Raw genomic sequence first — 19860 nt, 5'->3', positions numbered from 1 at the left:
TAAAAACGTTAGCGTTGCATTAGATCACATCAAAAGAGGTAAGCAGTGTCAGTCAACGTCATCAGGAACCAATCAATTATTTGTAGAAAGTTTGTTAAAACCAGTTTACCATTGTGAGCTCACCTGTGTATCTACAAACAGGAAGGTGATTTGCACATTCTGCAGACCGGCCTTTAGCATAATGCTTTTGATATCCTCTCTCCACTCCGGGAGGCCGTAGTTCTTGGAGAGCTCAATCTGAAAGCACTCATACTCAGCCCTGAAAGCACAAGATATGGACACACACAGGCTAAAGTGTAAACAAATAGGTCAAAAGAGAAGCCGTAGACAAGCCCTGTGTCCAAACATGCCTCATTTCCTTATACAGTAGTATGACAGAAGCAGAACATAAAATGTTACGTCTAGATAAACTGCATTGATCAATAGGCAAAAATATCCAGATAATCTACTTATCAAACAAACATTAAGTCTTTCATCAAAAGTATTGAGATCTGTGCTTATATTAGTGAATAAATTGACATCTTTTATGCTCTTGTGGTCGCTATGATTTTTTATTTACCACCAGTATTTTGGAGAATTTATTTTCTATGTACTACATATTATTTAACAGATGTTGAATATATATATAGCAGCTTGTAATGAGTATGTGCTCCAATCATGACATCACCCGTTTCTGTTCTGCATGGGTGGCAGAGCTAAAAGGTTGCAGGCACTGTTCACGTTGACAAAATATATCATTTCAAAGTGTCAAAACTTTAATAGCAAGAAGACAGTTTGAATTAAAACACTTCTGGTTTAAATAAAATGAGACCTTATTGAACTGACGCTCATTAGTAATGCTTGTAATATAATTTGAGGGTTCAGCATAATAAAGGCTTCATCTCTTACATGTGTGTGGCAAGTCTGGTGAGAGACTGGCGTCCGCTGCCGCCCACCCCTAACAGCAAGGCGTTACCCAGCGGTTGCCGTAGGATTCGACTGATGCGACACACGTGCTGGATGGCGTCCATGAACAGCACCAGTTTCATCTTGGTGGTGCAGGTCTGGTTATAATCATCCATGTAGTCCTCCATCACATGGGCCAACTGCAATAGAGGTTATGGAACATAACATTAAGAAAACTACAGAACCAATGAGTATTCTCCTGTTAAGAGTGATGATTTTTTTTTAAAAATGTATGTAATAATTGGAAAATAAAAAAGGACTAAATGCCCTGATTAAATAATTAATTTTGATTTGGTATTATATTAAAAATCATAATTGGTGTTCTATTTTTTTCGTTCTTATATTGATTAATGATTATTCCCAGTATTTATTTTTAAACTTAATATATATATATATTTATTTTATGTTTCCACATAAGTATTTGTCATATCTATTTAAATGTGTGTAATCAAGTCATTTATTTCTTTATTAATTTCCTTTTATTACATTTATATATTTAAAAAAATTGCAGGTTTAGCCCTCCAAAGATAATAGCCTATGACAGAAAAAAAAAAACTTTAGATTTGGGACACCAACCAAATATAAGGCAGTATAATCCACCTCTACCTTTTCTTTATCCTCAATGAGCTGGTAAACCTTGATGGCCCCAGGGAACATGAAGTCCCCATACAGGACTGGCTGGCAGGGAACCACCTCTTCCAGCCTACACCCGAACTCATGTATGTGAGTGTGGAGGAGCTGCTCAAACCAACTCCTGTCCTCATCACACACCAGTCGATCCTGGAACACCCTGCAGCTTTCATGATACCAGAGCTGCACAAGCTGGATTTTATTCTGACAAAGATGTCAAGATTTCAAGAATCAGTATCTAACCACAATGAAGGGAGTGAAAAATGGAATTGTGGTTTTCAGACATTGGTACCTTTATTGTTCCAGCCTCTGCCATCAGGATGCCCTGAAAAACTTTAGAAAGGTCCCTCAGGTTGAATGTGTAATGTGATTTGGCAGGTGTGGGAAGCAAAGCAGAGGAGATGGTGGAGTAAACTTGGATGGTTGCATTCACCAGTGGTTCATTCAATGGCTGAATTTCTGGACTTTTCTCTATGGCAGAGCAAAATAGAGTGAAAATGAGTGCTACTGTGTGTATTTTTTTATAATTCACCTTGTGTTTGATTTAAAAAACAAATATCATGTCATATATCATAAATGAAAGTCTATCTCTCTTTATCTTGTCTCTCAATCACCTTGACACCCCCAGCTAAAAACCCACATTGAAAATTCGTATCCGTATCCCGCATGATGACTGCCACTCACCCATCCAGTTCCTTAATATGGTGGAGAAAATCTTCCTCTTGCTGGCATCCTCAATCTCAGTGAATGACAGGAAGTTGAAGTGGCGCGTGAAGCGCTGGGTGATGGGGTTTCTGCCCCCACCGGGGGGACCCATGGCACAAGCAAAGTTTATGTCAACAAGATTTTTAAATGTGCCTGCAAAACATTAAACTAATCATTTTAACGGTCTATACGAGACATTGTCAAATCTTTATCCGGTTAGTTCTAGTTTTAAACTGACCTATCTGTTTCCTGTCATACCAGCCTCCATGATCCAACCACTGGCGCAGCAGTTCAATGGGAGGCTGAGCTCCATACGTTTCCAGCATGGGCATGTTCAGATCATCTATAAAGAAGATGAAATATTTCCCCAAAGGAGGCCCGAACACAGCTTTACGCCTGTAAATGAGATTTGTGATTTCAAAATTCATAATGAAAGTTAACCACAGCACATCAAGAGTCATATGATCTTGTACATTTAGATTTTTACATATTGCAATGGGGGAATTTCAGCGTTATGGTCGAGACATTATGCATTACGGATGTGATATAAAAATGTTATGGAATGAATTTGTTACGATTATATTGAACCATCTGTTTATATTTTACTGAACCCTTGTTGATAGAGAATAAACATTAAAAAATGCCAGTATATGAAAAACAAAATATTTAAAAAAAATTAAATAAACATGTGACAAAAAAGAGGCAGTTATTGGGAGACTATAAACTTTGTAGGATTTCTGTAAAATAAAATACACAATCCTGAACCAATAATACTCATACAAATGCTTTACAAATTTCTCACATGGGTATTTGAACCACCAAATGTTAAAATCTGTGCTGTTACCAAAGTAAAAACCGCTTGTGAAAACTACATTTTTTCGTTGAGGTTGACATTTCATTGGAATTGCCCATATGATTTCATCCAAAGCTACTTATAAATCAACAAAAATAACAATTAAGTTTAATAAATTGAAGAATAGATGTAGTGAGGCAAAGACAAAACCTTCTATCGAGTTTGCTGTCGATAAAGTCTTGAGTCTGGTTTGCGGATGTGCGGGCGGAGAACATGAGGAAGTGTGTTATGTATTCAGCAGGCATGTTCTTGAGCAGTTTGTCTGACATGGTTAAAGTTTTTCCTGTTCCAGTGGGCCCAATGCACAACACCTGACAAAGGAACATACTGTAAATCTATGTGGTGTTCACTTAATATATCAGACAAAAGCATCCACTTATGACATTTAATGAAAGGTAAAACTACATACAGGCTTCTTATTGGACAGTAGCATGTCTATCAGGAAAGACATGCGGACAGTGTTGACTGTGGGAACTATGATGTCAGAGTAGCTGGTTTCTGGGCTGATGACCACTTTCTGTGCATATTTCATCCAATTTACCCATTGCACCTGGAACATATGAATAATCAAATAAATGCATGTTCATTCATCCATTTAACTATTAAAAGAATTTACTACTATCTTCAAGCATTTCATTTATATGTTAAACGTAAAAACTGTTCTCTTACAGTACCTTCCTCCCTTTTTCCTCCTCCTCATCATCATCATCAAAGCGACTGATTCCCGCATCATCAAAATGGTAGTCATAAACCAGTCCCTCCTCCGGGAAACACAGTTGGACCTGAAAAACAATGATGCTTCTTTTTAAACCTTATGTGCTATATTTGTTTATGGATAAATAAACTACAAAATAAAAAGTGAAGCACAATGAGGCATTTCTCTCAACTGTCATGTCTATAGCATTCCTAATGGAAGAAAGAAGAGAGGCTTTGTACGGGTTGTAGATTTTATTAATGACCTTTTCTTCAGCCATTTTCCCCCTGATCCAAGAACTGAAGCGTTGGCAGCTGGACGCATCACCTGTGGCTCCAACACTCCACACGAGCGAGAAGATAAACCACGGCTCGATCAGCTCCTGAAGCCGAGACACTATCTCCTGGGATGGAGGTTTCTTACCCTTACCATATACACACAGGTTAGATCTTCCAAAACAGCTATTTAACTGAACGTAACCATTCTAAAACCAAAAAGGAACACTTAAACGCTCTGACCTCTTGTGGGATGAAGGGCTGAAAGAAACAGTCCAGAAGTTTGAGTAGAGAGCAGGTGAGGTTGCTGTCCATGGAGGTGATGACCTCCTTTACTGACTCACGTGCAAATCTGATGGAGTCCTGAGATTAGAAGAACAAGATCTCAAAAAACGATTAAATAATAACCCACGTACAAAACATTATATTCACATAAAATAAACTGATATTTGAGAAACATGCTGTACTTTATTAATTTTGCAATAACCTGTTCTCTTGAATCAATATGAAGTGACATCTCCAATGTTGAACATATTTTTAATCAAAGCAGAAAATTTTGCACAAATTTATCACCTGTAAAAACCTCTTGAAGAGAGAGTCGATTTGATCTCTGTAGGGCTGAAATGTGTCAGGGATGGTGCGAAGCCAACACTCTGTGAACGGACTCAGTCCTAGAATACTGGGCTCCAGATAGACCATACCACAGCGGGAAACTGTAGCAGGAGACGCCACCGCCAAGTCCTGCACCTCGAACATCATCGTCATCACCTGAGGACAGAAGACTTGTCAGAAAAACGCGAATGAAAAACAAGAGACAAAGGCAGAACTTCTCTTACATCAGTGAGTTTGATGATTTCTCCTGAACTCAAACACAGTTTCTTGTTGTCATCCAAAACTGTGTTCATGTTCTCGATCCACACAGCGTCAACCGGCCCATCAAACATGTACCACTTGTTCTCCTGGTCCATGGCTGTGGCTCCGGCCCGAATCAGACAGGGCAGTATACCATCTGTCCTGCAGGCAGACAGTGTGTGTTTATATGAGTGTGTGTTTTCTCTATATCAAAAGCATCAATACAGGGTACACATTTTTATCCAATGTGCATAATGCTTTTCACATTACTACTCCACAAATGATTGTGTACATACTGTACAGTATTCCTATATGATCTAATGCTGCAACATGTCTTGGAGAATTTATAATTCCTACAGTATGTTGTAAATTCAGAATCCACTCACCACTCATGTGTGAGCTGGTCGAACTCTCCGTAGAGTTGACCCATAGTGATGGACTTTGGGTTGAGCACATATGTGTGTACAGCCTCATAGACTCCTCCACTAACTGAGGGCTGACCTTTCAGAGCTGTTATGGCCGCTCCTAGCACCTCATAACACTACAAAAGTGTGAAAGTGCGTGTGTGGAGATTTAAGTGAATATAGGAGCATCAATTTTTTAGCATAGACCTTATGAAATAAATTGCTTAGGATGTACAATAAAAGAAAGATTAATTGTAGATTCAACTCTTTAAATCTAAAGTGGAACGATTAATTCAAGTATGATTTCTGTTCCATTATTGCAGTGCTTTTTGTATTAAACTGACCTTAGTTTTTCCAGAGCCTGATGGTCCGACCAGCATTAGACCGTGTCTAACTACAGTGGTCTCATACAACTGAATACACTTGGTTATGTAGCCTGCAGGACAGAAAATAAAACATTTAAAGACATGTTTTGTTTATGCTGTGTTAACGCCAGAACTTTGATCATACACTAAAAATGCATTTAAAATGACTTAAAGGTAGGATGGTTGATTTGGAAAGGTTCTAACTTTAGCCTGCTAGCACTGAATTTATAATCCTACCCACTATGCGATTTGCCGTCCAAGGCCACACCTCATCCAAACACATGAATGTTTTTTGTAAATCCACTTATGAATTTCAAACTAAATCCATTAAATTATTTAGGGGGTATGCAAAATACGTTGGCTGAAAATGTAAACATGACCAGTCACAGCGTTCAGCCAGAACGTTTTGATTGGGCAAAGTTTTTTGGTCCTAGGCCTTTCACAGGCAATATATAATTATTATATATAATATTAAAAATATTATTTGACCATTAGACTTCTTGATTGCTAAGAGATTTCCGACCAACATGACAAAAAATGTTTCTGGACAAGATCACCCACCCCGCCTTTAAAAGCAAACAATAGTTCCAGAATTTTTTTTGGTCTTTTTTCTTGATCACATTATAACCCCCACAAACTCACCATCTACATCTTTAAGGCATTTGTTTGCACAGACATTTCTGATTGACTCTTCCAGGATGCCGTAGTCTATCGTCTCCTCTCGGATCTTGGGAAAGAGATCTGACACTATGCCATTGAAGAGCTTGAGGTCATCCTGGAGGAACTTTGGTACATTGACATCCCTGATGGCACGCAAGCATATCAGCTCCTGTATGTAAACCACAGAGTGTGATGCGTAAATAAGGATAAAACAGAATAAATGGTACATATGGTGTGCATCATCAAACCTCATTCATATCAGGGTTCTCTCTCTTCAGGTTTCCAGCTGCAGAGATCACAGTTTTCACAGCTCTCATCCCAAAGTCATAGTGATCCTAACACAAAACATGGATTAAGATTTATAGTGAAATCAGAATTGAAACGGTTATGGAAAGCTGATAAACACTCAAACCTGTGAGCTGAGCTGCTCTGAAGACAGTTTGAAGGTGCTTGTGATTTTTTTAGACAGAACTTTGGCATCGCTAAAGCCAAAGGAGTAAAGAGAGATCTCTGCTATCATGGCGTAGTCGGGGATCATCATAGCCACAGGACGGAAGAGAGCCTGAGTATTAAACCATACATAGTATGAATCAGACTTATTGAAATGTATTATACAGTATTTATTAAAATAAGTACATCTTATTTAATGATTTAGAATGCTATTTGTGAGCACCTTTAAATTATCCGGCAGTTCAGCACGGCCGGCGTAACCAGGGTTCATTGTAATGAAGACAGCGCAGGACGGAACGAGAGGAATTTCCGTTCCTTCAAACACAAACGTCTTCACCTGTACACAACAAACATCATACTGTAACACACATGTGCTGTGTTTCAAAAGACGTCCAAAAGTATCCTCTACGCTCAGTGTGCGTTTTAGCTCACTCTCTGCTGTTGGGCTTTTTGGATGGTTGTGATCTGCTGAGCCACGACTGACAAAACCTCTACGTCGATTCGGTTGAATTCATCAAAGCAGGCCCAAGCCCCTGAACTAGCCAGGCCTTTGAGGAACTTTCCCATGGCGATGAAGTCCAGCTGATCAGAGCAGTTAAAGACCACAGTCTGGATGGCCAGAGCCTTGCCCAGATCTTTAGTGGTCTCCGTCTTCCCTGTGCCCGCAGGGCCCGCGGGGGCACCACCAAACTTTAAGTGAAGCGCCCCAGTCAAGGTAAGATAACACCTGTGTAGTGGACAGGTATATTTAAGCCAAGGCGGTATATTTTAACATGTGATCCTGGATCACAAAACCAGTCTTAAGTAGCACGGGAACATTTTTGGTAAAAGACAAAAATACATTTTATGGGTCAATATGATAGATTTTTCTTTTATGCCCAAAATCATTAGGATATGAAGTAAAGATCATGTTCCATGAAGATATTTTGTAAATTTACTACCTTAAATATATTAAATATATATTTTTGTAAATGGATGGCCTGCCGGAGTGCCCCTGATTGAAACTTCAAAAGCAATTTTCTTAATATTTCGATTTTTTTGCACTCTCAGATTCCTGAGTTTTAAACGGTTGTATCTCAGACAGAGATTGTCCTATTATAACAATGTATACATCAATAGAAAGGTTATTTATTCAGCTTTCAGATCATGTAAAAATCTCAATTTCGAAAAATGTACCCATAAGACTGGTTTTATGGTCCAGGGTCACATATGTGAAATTAAATTGAATAAAGCATTTTCTGGTTAAGTATAAACAGAGTGTGGTTGTCTGGATGTCACCTGTCGGTTAGTGGAGTGATAACAAGTCGCCCTGAGTTGCCCAAGTACTCATAACCATACAAGAACTCGGCATTTACCGCTCTGATGTACAAATCATCGTGCCAGTAATACCTAGAAACACAAACATCTGTAAATGACTGAATATTTAAAGTCACCATGAAACGGAAGTTGCAATAGACTTCCGTTCCATATCGTGAAGTGTTTACGAGTGAAACGGTTTCTGATATTAGAAGAAAAATATAGGGCAGGGCTTTATTGTGCCCTTCCCTTTTTGATTGGTTTGTTTTAAATTGGGCCTGCAGGGGAGGGCCAAAAATGCCTGGCCATTGGACAGTCAGTACAGTCCTACCTCTTTTTTGCTGCTGACGTCATGTGGTGAAAAGTTGTTTTTGAGAGGGGGAGAGGAGCTTAACGTTTTTGATTAGAGATTACAAGCGCAAATGAATAAAAAAAACAATGGTGTGCACGGATAAATCATTTATTATAATCACTGCAACACTGTGTAAAACACCTAGAATTGTCCTGTTCGATTGCATGGTGACTTTAATATTCAGTATATATAAAATATATTTTGAGTTATAAATCCAGGATTATTCAGATGAACACAGAGAGTGTGAAGTCAGTATCACATATTTAAAAGTACAGTTCATTTAAATAAGCAGTGTTACTATCAATGTTCAAACCTCAGCTGACTGATCCACTCAAAGTCATTGACACTGCAAACTCCCTCCTCCACAAGCCTGGCAGCCACATCTTTAGCATGAACCTCAATCACGATGAGGGCGGAGAGTACAGCGCGCTGCATCTTTGACAGGCGACCCCTCACCAGCTGCACCAAATCTTTCAACTGTTCGTGTGTGCACAAACGCACAAAGACTTGGTTTTAAGGATCTTCACCAATCCAATCCAATACACTGCACTACCACTTAAAATTTCAAGCTATGAATAGCTATACCTGTGTCTCTAACTCAGGGTAGAGTCGATCGGCTAGGTCTCCTTTCTCCAGAGACTCTGACACCTCTTGGGTCCAGAATGTCTGACAGCCGGCAATCACCACCTGACCAGGCCAGGACAACACCCACTCTCCACGAGGATTCTACAGAGAGTTCATACTGGTTCATATCTGGCAAAACTTTATTTCACTTACCAGGCCACTTGCACCAACCAAGCAAAATGTAGTTTGGTTTTAAATATGTGCAAACATGGTTGATTTGTGAGCTCATACCTCAACATATGCTTGCAGCGAGCGGCGAATGTTATCTCTCACGCTGGCCTTCATGGAGTTCTCCACTTCACGTAACCAGTTCTCCACATTCCCACATGGAGAAACCGGGGAGACCAACTGGACTTCCTCTCCCTCCGCAGAGTACATGTGAGTGATCAGCAGATCAGATTGGAACTGGAGCTGTACATGACAGACTTATTTCTAAGAGGCTTCTAGGTGAAATTGACTAAAATATTACAGTACATTATTAAACGAACATCTAGAGTTTGTCTAATAACTTGGATTTGTTATATGAAAGAAACAAACTTTAACGTTGACGCATATAGGCATGAGGTCTGATGACGGTACTAAATACGATTATATCGAAGGACTCACCCTGGCGATGTTTTCAAAGCATTTGCGGAGATGTGGCTGCACTGCTGTTGGGTCTTTAGTTTGAGACAAGATCTCTAGTAACTCATCATCTGATAAAAAGTAAAACCTACATACAAAAAAGCAGTTATCATGTGATGCCATAAAACAATTCTGGCATCCGTGAATTTTACTTAATGGGTCAAGAAATGTTATGACAACGAACCTAAATGATGACATCATGATAAAAAAGTATCAAATAAGTTAAATTTTTAATTCTATCCAGATACCAGAACAAGATATAGTCAGAGAACGGATCTTGCAGGTTTTCTAAAAGCTGCATTTACTGTTATAGGGCCTTACATATCACATGATACATTAGGACCATAATACAGACCTTATTTTAAGAACAGGAAACTCCTTTTTGAGAACCAAAGTTTTAAATGATGCTTGTTGATTATTGCTGTAAATCACAAACTGCAGCTTTAAGTGCAGATCCCAAATAAAGCCATAAAAACTGACTGCTTTCACCTGGGGAAGACGCCACGTTTGGTTTCCAGGTATTCACTTAATCCTTTCTGCACCAGCTCCAGTGAAGTGTTACAGTCCTTAATAGTGGTCAGCAGACGTGCATCAGAACACAGGGAGATCACCTGGACTCACAAAAAAATCACATGCGTTACAAGCTACACGACTGTAGCCTACAGTATGAGCTTTGGAGCAGATCCCGCTCACCTGTCTGTTATCATGGGCAGCCTTCATGATATTCCTCCAGGTGCGCTCTACAGTCTGGTACCTCTTTGCCTCCACAGGCAGCTGGCGGTTGATGTCATCAGAGCTGAAGATGGGTTCCATGTACAGCCACGAGCGCTGACAGATCAGCCACTCTTCTAGAACATCCTGCCAGCAGTGGGCAACACAATACATAGCAATTCACTTCCACAGCCTTGAGGTTAAACTCAGAATTTATTCAGTATTGATGTGTACTCATTCTAGTTGAGCATCAATAAACATTCTGTAAATGACAGTCACCAAATGAACTACAACTAAATTCAACCCAAACCAGAATTCACCCAATTAAACTGGAGTATGAGATTGGCTTACCTGTGTCATTCTTAATTTACTCTCCCATTTATTGATTCTCTCCTCAAAGGGTTTTTTAAACGGAGAGAAAGTCATGCTCTGGGTCATGACAATGTGGTCATCTAGGAGCTGAGATGCTTCATCTGGGCTCTTTAAGATGTACGTGCCCGTCTCCTTATATGGCATCACCTCAAACATCACTGTTGACCACTCTTCCTCCATCTTGTTCAGAGCCTAGGACGTGACAGCACAAGAGCAAACAAACTGTTCCATGACAAAGTGTGCCTGCAGGGTTGACCACAGGATGACACATTGTGTCTTTTATATGCATAGAAAAATATGAAGGTTAACAAAATGTATTCAATTTGTTATGAAATAAATATTTTGTAAAAAAGTTCATTTTCGGCACTGCTGTTGCTCACTTGCTCTATAGCAAACTCTTTTCCAGCCTCCTGAGCAACACGGGTGATTTCCTCCACGTGGTCTTGCAGGCCCAGCTCCAAACATTGGGAAAAGTTGAGGTTTGCTTTAAGCTTCACATTCACATTGATACGCTCAGAAAGAAGCTCCCAGTGGCGACTTCGCATGCCGGAGTTCCCCAGGCCCCGGATCAGAGGGATGAAGGGACGAAACTCTTCGATCTTGATTCGTATTTCAGTTGCCACTACCTGACAGGCTAAAAATAGGACAGAGAGGAGAATAACGTGACATAGATGGGAATAAATCACTTTTTTAAGAGATACAGCATTCTGCATGCCTGAGTTTGCCAGAATCGCATTAAAATCTGTAAGGTTTTGGAAAAGGGGTGTCATTAAAGTTAGCTAAATTGTTCTTGACATCAGGAACAACACAGTGTCTGTGTTCTTTCATCTTAAATACCTCAACCTGTCTTTGGACTCACCAGGAATGTCTTTAAACTGTTTGACACACTGGTGCATAGTCTTGTAAGCGTCATTGACATTACGCTCCAGCTGCTCAGAATTGATGGCTGACAGCGGGTCATTGAGCCAACTTTCGTGCCAGCGCAGCCAATCGGAGGTCATCTTCCACAGGTCATGAAATGGCTGAAATTCTCGATTCAGCTTCTGTAACTCAGTATACTGGACCACCACGCAAAATATGAAATATATATGTAAATAAGAGCTTAACGATAAATCATCTGTCTGTAGTTTGCAGGGAGAATTAACACATTGTGAGTTTTCTTACATTAGAAACTGGTTTGCCTAAGAGTCGTTCTCGATTGTTGTAAAGCTGTGCCATTTCCTGACACTCCTTCAGCTGCTTGCCCACTCGCCGCACTTCATTGGCCACCTCGTGTGCTCGTCCAACATTTGTGTAAGCGGCTAACCCAGCCACCACCATCTGAAAATAAACACAGGGATTACTCCACCCCTATCGAAGCACTACGGTGGCTGACACAAAACTAAGATGTCTTTACACTTTCAATTCTTTGCCGTTAACATATTGACGAAACACGCTCTGTAGAGCAGTTTGTCTGTTTAGGGCTACCATAGAAACAACATGGCAAATTCTATGCAAGTGGACCCGCGGTGTAGATAGAAATAGCTCGTTCTAAGGTTGTACAAACATAATTCATTGTGTAATATCTTTATTCACCTCTGTAGACATAGTAATGTATATGATGTTGCGTTTCTGTCAATAGATTCTCTAAACATTTACACACAGCACCTTTAAGAGAACCAAAACAGAAAGTTAACTTGTATAATTGAGGATCATTGAGCCTGACCTGCAGGATGTTCAAGCGTTCCATGAAGTTGTTTTGGTCAACCAGTTGTATCTTAAGGAAGCGTTCTTCATCCTCAGCGATCTGGGTTCTAACTGTCTCCATCTGGTTCAGGATCTTACATGGCCAAGCCCTTGCTGTCCATCTAAACATTTAACATCATTTATTATCCAGCTGCTAAACACTCACAGGTCAGTTATATATTACAAAAAATTGTTAGATACTTTAGTTATACAAATCTTATAGATCAAAGTGACTCTAAAGTAATGTTAAACCTCCCCTTGATGCCTAAAGAAGGCATCTAACTTACTTCTCAGTGACGTCTTCATTGGAGAGACTGTAGAAGAACTCATCTATGAGCTCATAATCGGACATCGCTTTGGATAAAAGCTCCTACAAGAGAGGAAGAAGACAGAAACACTATTAAAGTACACCAAAGTGGCAACACACCACAGCGAGAATGCTTAAAAAAAATTATCTTAAAAATCGTCTCAAGTTGAGAAATAAATAGGCATGATGGGTCATGACTGATGCGGTTCATGTCATTGTTGTGATGAAAAACAGCTGTAAATATACTTCATGAGCTTTGAGCTGTTCGGGAACCAGTTTCATCCATTCCCTCTGTTCAGTGAGCTCCTCAATGTTGCTGGGCTTCTCAAACAACTTTGTGCTGATGGCTTTACACTCCTTACATGCCTGAAACACACAAATAACATGAAACAACAGCACTTTATTCAGACTTAATTAGATTGTTTCAAGTACTAACAGAAGGGTGACTCACGTCTTGCATTTGTTGACGTAACCTCAGGGCAAGTCTGTTGAGCACAGCATTCGCGAGGGCCCTACGTTTATTCACCAGACTTTGCCGAACTTCCTCAACGCTGACCAGGAAGGGTCCGAGGACAATATTGGAGGGAATAGACTTGTCCAAATTCTCTATCTGCTTCAGGTGCTCCAGGACTTCTTGTCTTACCTCCTGAGGAGTCTGGTTTTCCTGACTGTTCAACCTTAGAAAAATAGTAATACATATGCTAGATTTGTAGGAGTCTAATGAGTTTTACAATGCATACTGTCAACGCATATTGTCTATAATATAAAGAACAAAGATAAAGGTGTGAGGTCAAAATAGGTCTTTTCCTATGATAGTGGATAGTAACATTTCTAATCAAATGTTTTAAAGTGTATGGATATTTACTCTAAAAATGTATTGATGTCCAAGTTGTGAAGCTCGAGGTAACATTTATATTCATCGGCGTAAGCTTTGAGCGGTATGACAGCCTGTCTTAGGGCTAAACTGATGGTCTCTTTCAAATTCTTAACCTCAGGTTCCCATAAGCCAACCGACTCCAGCACAAGATCACCAGCAATGAACAAGTTCTTCAATACAAACTGGGAAAAGAAAAGAACGAAAGTCATACTATTTACAACCATTTATTTATTCAGTGCAAATACTGGGTCAATGGATCAGAACGGCAACCTTGTCTAGCTGAGGCACATTGTGTGTTGACAGGATCCCTTTATCAAACAGGTTAACAACGGAGGTCTCGAAACTCTCTAGAGGAGTACTATAACGGACCCCAGTTTGATCCAGCACCAGTTCAACCGTGAACAGTGGTTTATTCTTTGGCCTACATAGAGTAAATCAAAATAAGTCAATGTTACATACAACACAAAAACAACGCCTCTGACTAGATAACTTTTTTGGATAAGGAGAATTTACATACATGTATGGGCTGTTTTTAAGGTCAGATCCCCAGCTGAGATCTTTGGGGCAGTTTATGATACTATGGCATGCATCCAGCACTAATTTGGCCAGGCGGGCAAGAGAATCCTCCACCAGAAACCTGAGCGAATCTTGCTGGATGCAGCGGACCAGTGCCATCAAGCGGCACAGTTTGGACTGGCGGTAAACATCCCAGCGTGATGAGGTGAGATTGTACCAGCCACGACCCTCATTGCTTAGGTTAGACAAAATCCCGCTAAGTAGGGCTGTCAACCACGAGTCCTGCAGGAACAGCTGGACCTGTATGAAAAAAAATATATGACATCACAGAAGCTTGTTTGCGTGCTTGTTGTGTCTGTGTTCAAATAACAAGTTTGCTACCTCAGTGCATTTATGGGACTGTGCCGACTCAAACTCCTCAAGGGGAAGAGGCTTTCTGAAGGTGATTTGGAACAGCCCTATTTCAACAACCCGGTCACACTCTTCTCTCACTTTTGACAGCACAGCAATCACCTCAGGCTTAGTGAGCAGAGAATTAAAGACAAAGGCTTTCCGGTTATTCTCAAATGGATAGACAGGGACCGGCACTAAACCTAAAAAAGGTAGAAAAATGGAAATATATTAGTTGAATGCAACCTGCAACCTGTTGCTGGACACTTGCTCAGGGTAATATCTAGAAAATTGTAGAGACTCTGTAGAAGTCTTTGCTCCGACGGAACTCAAAGACAGAACTGACTAAAACTCTCAACTCAACTCAACTCAACTTTATTTATATAGCGCTTTTTACAATTTTCATTGTTACAAAGCAGCTGTACATGAGACACATTTAATACAAGTATGAATTCTAAAGCAGCCCCCCCGGCCAGGCAGATAGTGCAAAACAATATGCAAACGGTGGTGAGGAACCCAAAACTCCCATCGAGAAAAAAAACCTCAGGGGAACCCAGGCCCAACCAGGGGATTCCAGTTCCCCTCTGGCAAAAGCTGCTGCCTCTGCACAAGCTCAACAGTGCTTGCACAACAAGGCTTAGTAAAAATATAAAAATTAAGGATTAAAGATTATCATTAACAATCTAATAGCATTTGAAATGTTGTAGGAAAAACAAAGTTGTCGCGTCCTTTATCCAGCTCTATCCTCTTAGCACTTGTCAGGTCACCGCTTTCCATTCTCAGCTCTGCCATCAGGTCTGGGCATGAACTGCATCCTGCGGTAACCTTGGAACAAAGAGACAAGACTGGCTGAGAGTAGAGTACTGTTCTGCACTCTTTGATGCAACAAGTGCATCATTTGTTGTTGGATGTGTTCCTGGTTCCGGTTGATCTAGATAATGCAGCCTAAATCCTCTGAGGATTAATATTATGGAGGTGTAGTGTATGCAAGATTAAAAAGATGAGTCTTTAGTCTAGATTTAAACTGACAGAGTGTGTCTGCCTCCCGGACCGTGCAGGGAAGAATATTCCAAAGTTTAGGCGCTAGATAAGAAAACGATCTACCACCTGCACTTGATTTTGAAATTCTAGGTATTACCAACTGACAGGACCCCTTAGAGCGTAATGTACGTGGAGGTCTGTAATACAATAGAAGTTCATTCAAATACTGCGGCGCTAGACCATGTAGGGCTTTATAGGTAATAAGCAAGATCTTAAAGTTAATGCGATGCTTTATAGGTAACCAGTGCAAGGTTGACAGAACCGGGGTTATATGCTCATACTTTTTTGTACGTGTAAGAACTCGAGCTGCCGCGTTTTGAACCAGTTGCAGTTTTTGTAATAGGCCCGCAGGGCAACCACCTAGAAGTGCATTACAGTAATCTAGTCTTGATGTCATGAATGCATGAATTAATTTCTCTGCATCTGAAAGTGACAGTATATGACGTAATTTAGATATATTCTTAAGATGGAAAAATGCAATTTTACAGGTGTTTGCGACATGGCTTTCAAATGAGAGAGTACTGTCGAATACAACGCCAAGATTCTTAGCTGATGACGAGGATTTTATGGAGCATCCGTCAATCGTTAAGCAGTATTCTTGGTTGTTACGCATAGCAGTTTTCGATCCAGTAAGTAACACTTCTGTTTTGTCCGAGTTTAGTAGTAAAAAATTGTTACTCATCCACATTTTTAAGTCAACTATGCAATCCTTTATTCGATGAAACTGCTGGGTTTCATGAGGCATCGAGGAAATATAAAGTTGAGTATCATCAGCATAACAGTGAAAGCTAATTCCGTGTCGCTTTATTATATCTCCTAGAGGTAGCATGTATAATGCGAAGAGCAGGGGTCCCAAGACTGAGCCCTGTGGTACACCGTACTGGACTTGTGATTTGCGGGACACCTCATTGTTTATTGCTACAAATTGAAAACGGTCGGATAAATAAGACTTAAACCATTTCAATGCTATTCCGTTAATGCCAACGTAATTTTCGAGTCTATGTAGAAGTATGCTGTGGTCAATGGTGTCAAATGCAGCACTGAGGTCTAGCAGCACCAATAACGAAATACAGCCACGGTCAGACGCTAAAAGCAGATCATTTGTAACTCTGATCAAAGCAGTCTCTGTACTGTGACATGCTCGAAATCCAGACTGGAATTCATCATTAATGTCATTCCTTTGGAGGAAGGAGCATAATTGAGTTGAAACTACTTTTTCCAGAACTTTAGATATAAAAGGTAAATTCGATATAGGCCTGTAATTCCCTAGTTCTTTAGGGTCGAGTTTGGGTTTTTTTAAAAGAGGCCTTATAACAGCCACCTTAAATGCTTTAGGCACATGTCCTAATGTCAGAGATGAGTTAATAATACTAAGAAGAGGATCTATAATTTCTGGGAGCATTTCTTTCAGTAGTTTTGTAGGTATAGGGTCTAGCACGCATGTTGTTGATTTGGATGATCTAATGATTTTAGACAGTTCATCGTGATCTACTGTAGAAAATAATTGCAATTTCTCCTTAGGGGTGCTGTAGTTAGTTTGTTCAGCGGATTTCACTACAGGTTGCATTGTTATAATTTTTTCTCTTATATCTTGGATTTTACTCGTGAAGTAGTTCATAAATTCATCACTGTTATGCTGATAATCAGAATCTGACGTCGATGACAACTTATTTTTTGTTAATTTAGCCACGGTGTTAAATAAGAACCTAGGGTTGTGATGGTTTTCCTCTATTAGTGTTGAAAAGTAGGCGGATCTAGACGTTTTTAATGCATTCCTGTAATTTCGAGTACTATCCTTCCATGCTATACGAAATACCTCTAAATTCGTTTTCTTAAAGTTGCGCTCCATTTTACGGGATGCCTTTTTTAGAGTCTGAGTGTGTTCATTATACCACGGTGTTGGGCTGCTATTTTTAATTTTCTTTAAACGCAGAGGAGCAACTATGTCTAATATTTCCGAGAAAGTAGAGTTAAAATTTTCAATAGTAGTGTCAAAATCGTCAACGTTATTACTCATGCTAGATATTTTAGACAATTCAGGCAGATTATCGAGAAACGCATCTTTGGTAGTTGAAGTGATCGTTCTACCATATTTGTAACAAGGAGTTTGATTTGCAGCCGTAGGCCATTGAAGCAAACATAATATCAGATGATGATCCGAAATATCTTCACTCTGCTGAACGATTTTAACATCGTCCACATTTATACCATAAGAAAGTATTAAATCTAAAGTATGATTACGAAGGTGAGTGGGTCCTGACACATGTTGACTAACGCCCATGGAGTTAAGAGTGTCTTTGAAAGCCAGTCCCAAGGCATCTGTATCATTGTCTACATGGATATTAAAGTCACCGACGACAAGGACTCTATCTGCGGCCAGTACTAGTTCTGATAAGAACCCACCAAAATCTTTAATAAAATCTGTGTGGTGCCCTGGAGGCCTATATACAATAGCTAGAATAAATTTTAAAAATGTTTTGTCCTTAGTATTAGGTGTCGATACGTGAAGTACCATGACTTCAAAAGAATTGTATTTAAAATTAGACTTCTGAGAGGTAATAAAAGAATTCTTGTAAAGTGCAGCGACACCTCCCCCTCTACCTTTTAGACGAGGCTCGTGTTTATAGTAATAATCATGGGGAACGGATTCATTTAGAGTAATAAAATCATCTGGCTTTAGCCATGTTTCTGTCAAACAAAGCATGTCTATTTTATAAAAGCCTCAGTCAACACTTTCATTGAAACTTCTTTCATATAACGAGAGTGACTTTCACTTTCATTTTACATTCTGCTTAAAATCTACTTGTGTGATCCACACAAGATGTCATAAAGGTATGAATCAACATGAGGTTGAGTAAATTACTTCTTGAATGAACTGTTGCTTTAGGAATTTTCTCTCCCCTGTTACTTTAATAAAGTCTCTCTCTGTGCCCATCAGTGACTGACCTCTCTTAGGCACCCTCTCGGGTTCTTTCTGTGGGACTTTGATATAGGAGAACTCTTCTGGGTTCTCCTGTACCACCTTGTCAAAGGACATCTGGTTCATAGTGCGACTAAACTCTAAATGAATCTCCCTCTCCAGCTGCTCCTCGCACTCCTGCAGACTGAAGACATCACAAATTACAGATACAACACAGGTAAAAACTTTAGCCCCAGTGCGGTCTACTAAGAAAACGCACCAACCCCAAGTTTTGACAATACAGTACAGTGTGCGAGATCAATTATGTTTAACAAACTGTATACTGATATATATAATGTTAATTATTAAATATTTTCTTTATTCTCACAATTCAAGTTGAAGGCCTGGTGTGGAGCAGGCATATTCTTTGATGCATTCCATTCTTCTGGGGTCGAGGGTTGGGCTGCCACTCCAGACTGGCATACAGTCAATGGACAAGTGGTACAGAAGTGAGGTCTCTGTTTCCTGTCTTGATTTCTGGGCAAACAGAACTCTCTGGGCAAAAACACGTGGGTCTTCCGCAAAAAAAAGCAGTCTGATTCTAGGAACCCAGTATTGCCCATCCTGCAGTAACAAAACACCTGAGAAGAAAATCAGTTGACACATGAAAAAGTGATGTGGCTTGAAGCCACCTATAGGCTAGTGTTCATTTAAACCTCGTACATGCCTTTTGTTCTCTTTGCTCCATTCACAATGGGTTTGCCATCAGAATCTCGAACCCGTCCATTTGTGTCTGCCTTTTGCACCAAATACTGGTTCTTTTCCTGACTGTATTCTAAAACTCCCACCAGCTGCCAGGCAAACACCAAACTCGGGCTCTTTGGATCCACTACATGTCAAACAAATGAATAAAGTCATGTCAGACAGGCTGCTATATGAATTTTTAGATGAAACTACAAGAAAAATGACAAGAAAACATCTAAGAGGACTCTACCGGATGGGATGGTGGTTTTCGTCGGTAGCAGGGCTTTAGCCGGAACAGGCTTGCAGTCACAGGAACCCTCCTCATACCCTAAAGCCAGCCACTCCTCTGGGGTCCGACAGTCAAACTCCTCATTGTCAAATATCTTGAATTTTATAGAAAAAGTTATTAGACTAAAAACAAGACATTAAAGACATTCTAGGAGATTCATTCAGCTCTTAAAGGTGAAGTGTGTACATGATATCCATTTTAAAATGCGAATGTGGGAAAGATTGTGAAACTTGCATAAATGTCGGTTAGATACATTTCAC

The 19860-nt window shown here is 39.9% G+C and overlaps 1 protein-coding gene across 1 annotated transcript in view; it reads right to left on the bottom strand.

The window, feature by feature from the left end:
- The window catches only part of dnah1 (dynein, axonemal, heavy chain 1), a 32110-nt gene that overhangs the window by 9927 nt on the left and 2323 nt on the right, over positions 1–19860 (bottom strand). The window contains exons 6-48 of the mRNA XM_056734772.1: positions 19562–19694; positions 19295–19456; positions 18956–19208; positions 18615–18772; positions 14619–14830; positions 14239–14537; positions 13992–14142; positions 13710–13903; positions 13296–13521; positions 13091–13210; positions 12825–12907; positions 12518–12659; positions 11977–12132; positions 11672–11870; positions 11193–11446; positions 10792–11004; positions 10423–10587; positions 10219–10340; positions 9712–9817; positions 9337–9516; positions 9067–9207; positions 8795–8958; positions 8112–8222; positions 7266–7560; positions 7057–7170; positions 6796–6945; positions 6632–6718; positions 6366–6552; positions 5703–5794; positions 5341–5495; positions 4939–5116; positions 4676–4870; positions 4346–4465; positions 4093–4251; positions 3808–3915; positions 3543–3683; positions 3284–3444; positions 2519–2676; positions 2260–2433; positions 1868–2046; positions 1552–1779; positions 889–1085; positions 124–259 (exon numbers count right to left, since the gene is read on the bottom strand). Of these exons, the coding sequence (XP_056590750.1) occupies positions 124–259; positions 889–1085; positions 1552–1779; positions 1868–2046; positions 2260–2433; positions 2519–2676; positions 3284–3444; positions 3543–3683; positions 3808–3915; positions 4093–4251; positions 4346–4465; positions 4676–4870; positions 4939–5116; positions 5341–5495; positions 5703–5794; positions 6366–6552; positions 6632–6718; positions 6796–6945; positions 7057–7170; positions 7266–7560; positions 8112–8222; positions 8795–8958; positions 9067–9207; positions 9337–9516; positions 9712–9817; positions 10219–10340; positions 10423–10587; positions 10792–11004; positions 11193–11446; positions 11672–11870; positions 11977–12132; positions 12518–12659; positions 12825–12907; positions 13091–13210; positions 13296–13521; positions 13710–13903; positions 13992–14142; positions 14239–14537; positions 14619–14830; positions 18615–18772; positions 18956–19208; positions 19295–19456; positions 19562–19694 (7158 nt within the window). The remainder of the gene's footprint in view (positions 1–123; positions 260–888; positions 1086–1551; positions 1780–1867; positions 2047–2259; positions 2434–2518; positions 2677–3283; positions 3445–3542; positions 3684–3807; positions 3916–4092; positions 4252–4345; positions 4466–4675; positions 4871–4938; positions 5117–5340; positions 5496–5702; positions 5795–6365; positions 6553–6631; positions 6719–6795; positions 6946–7056; positions 7171–7265; positions 7561–8111; positions 8223–8794; positions 8959–9066; positions 9208–9336; positions 9517–9711; positions 9818–10218; positions 10341–10422; positions 10588–10791; positions 11005–11192; positions 11447–11671; positions 11871–11976; positions 12133–12517; positions 12660–12824; positions 12908–13090; positions 13211–13295; positions 13522–13709; positions 13904–13991; positions 14143–14238; positions 14538–14618; positions 14831–18614; positions 18773–18955; positions 19209–19294; positions 19457–19561; positions 19695–19860) is intronic.

This window comes from Triplophysa dalaica, chromosome 21, assembly GCF_015846415.1.
Source record: "Triplophysa dalaica isolate WHDGS20190420 chromosome 21, ASM1584641v1, whole genome shotgun sequence".
In the NCBI taxonomy this organism is placed as follows: domain Eukaryota; kingdom Metazoa; phylum Chordata; class Actinopteri; order Cypriniformes; family Nemacheilidae; genus Triplophysa; species Triplophysa dalaica.
Note: the sequence above shows the minus strand (reverse complement) of the source record. Positions and strands in the feature narration are given on the sequence as shown.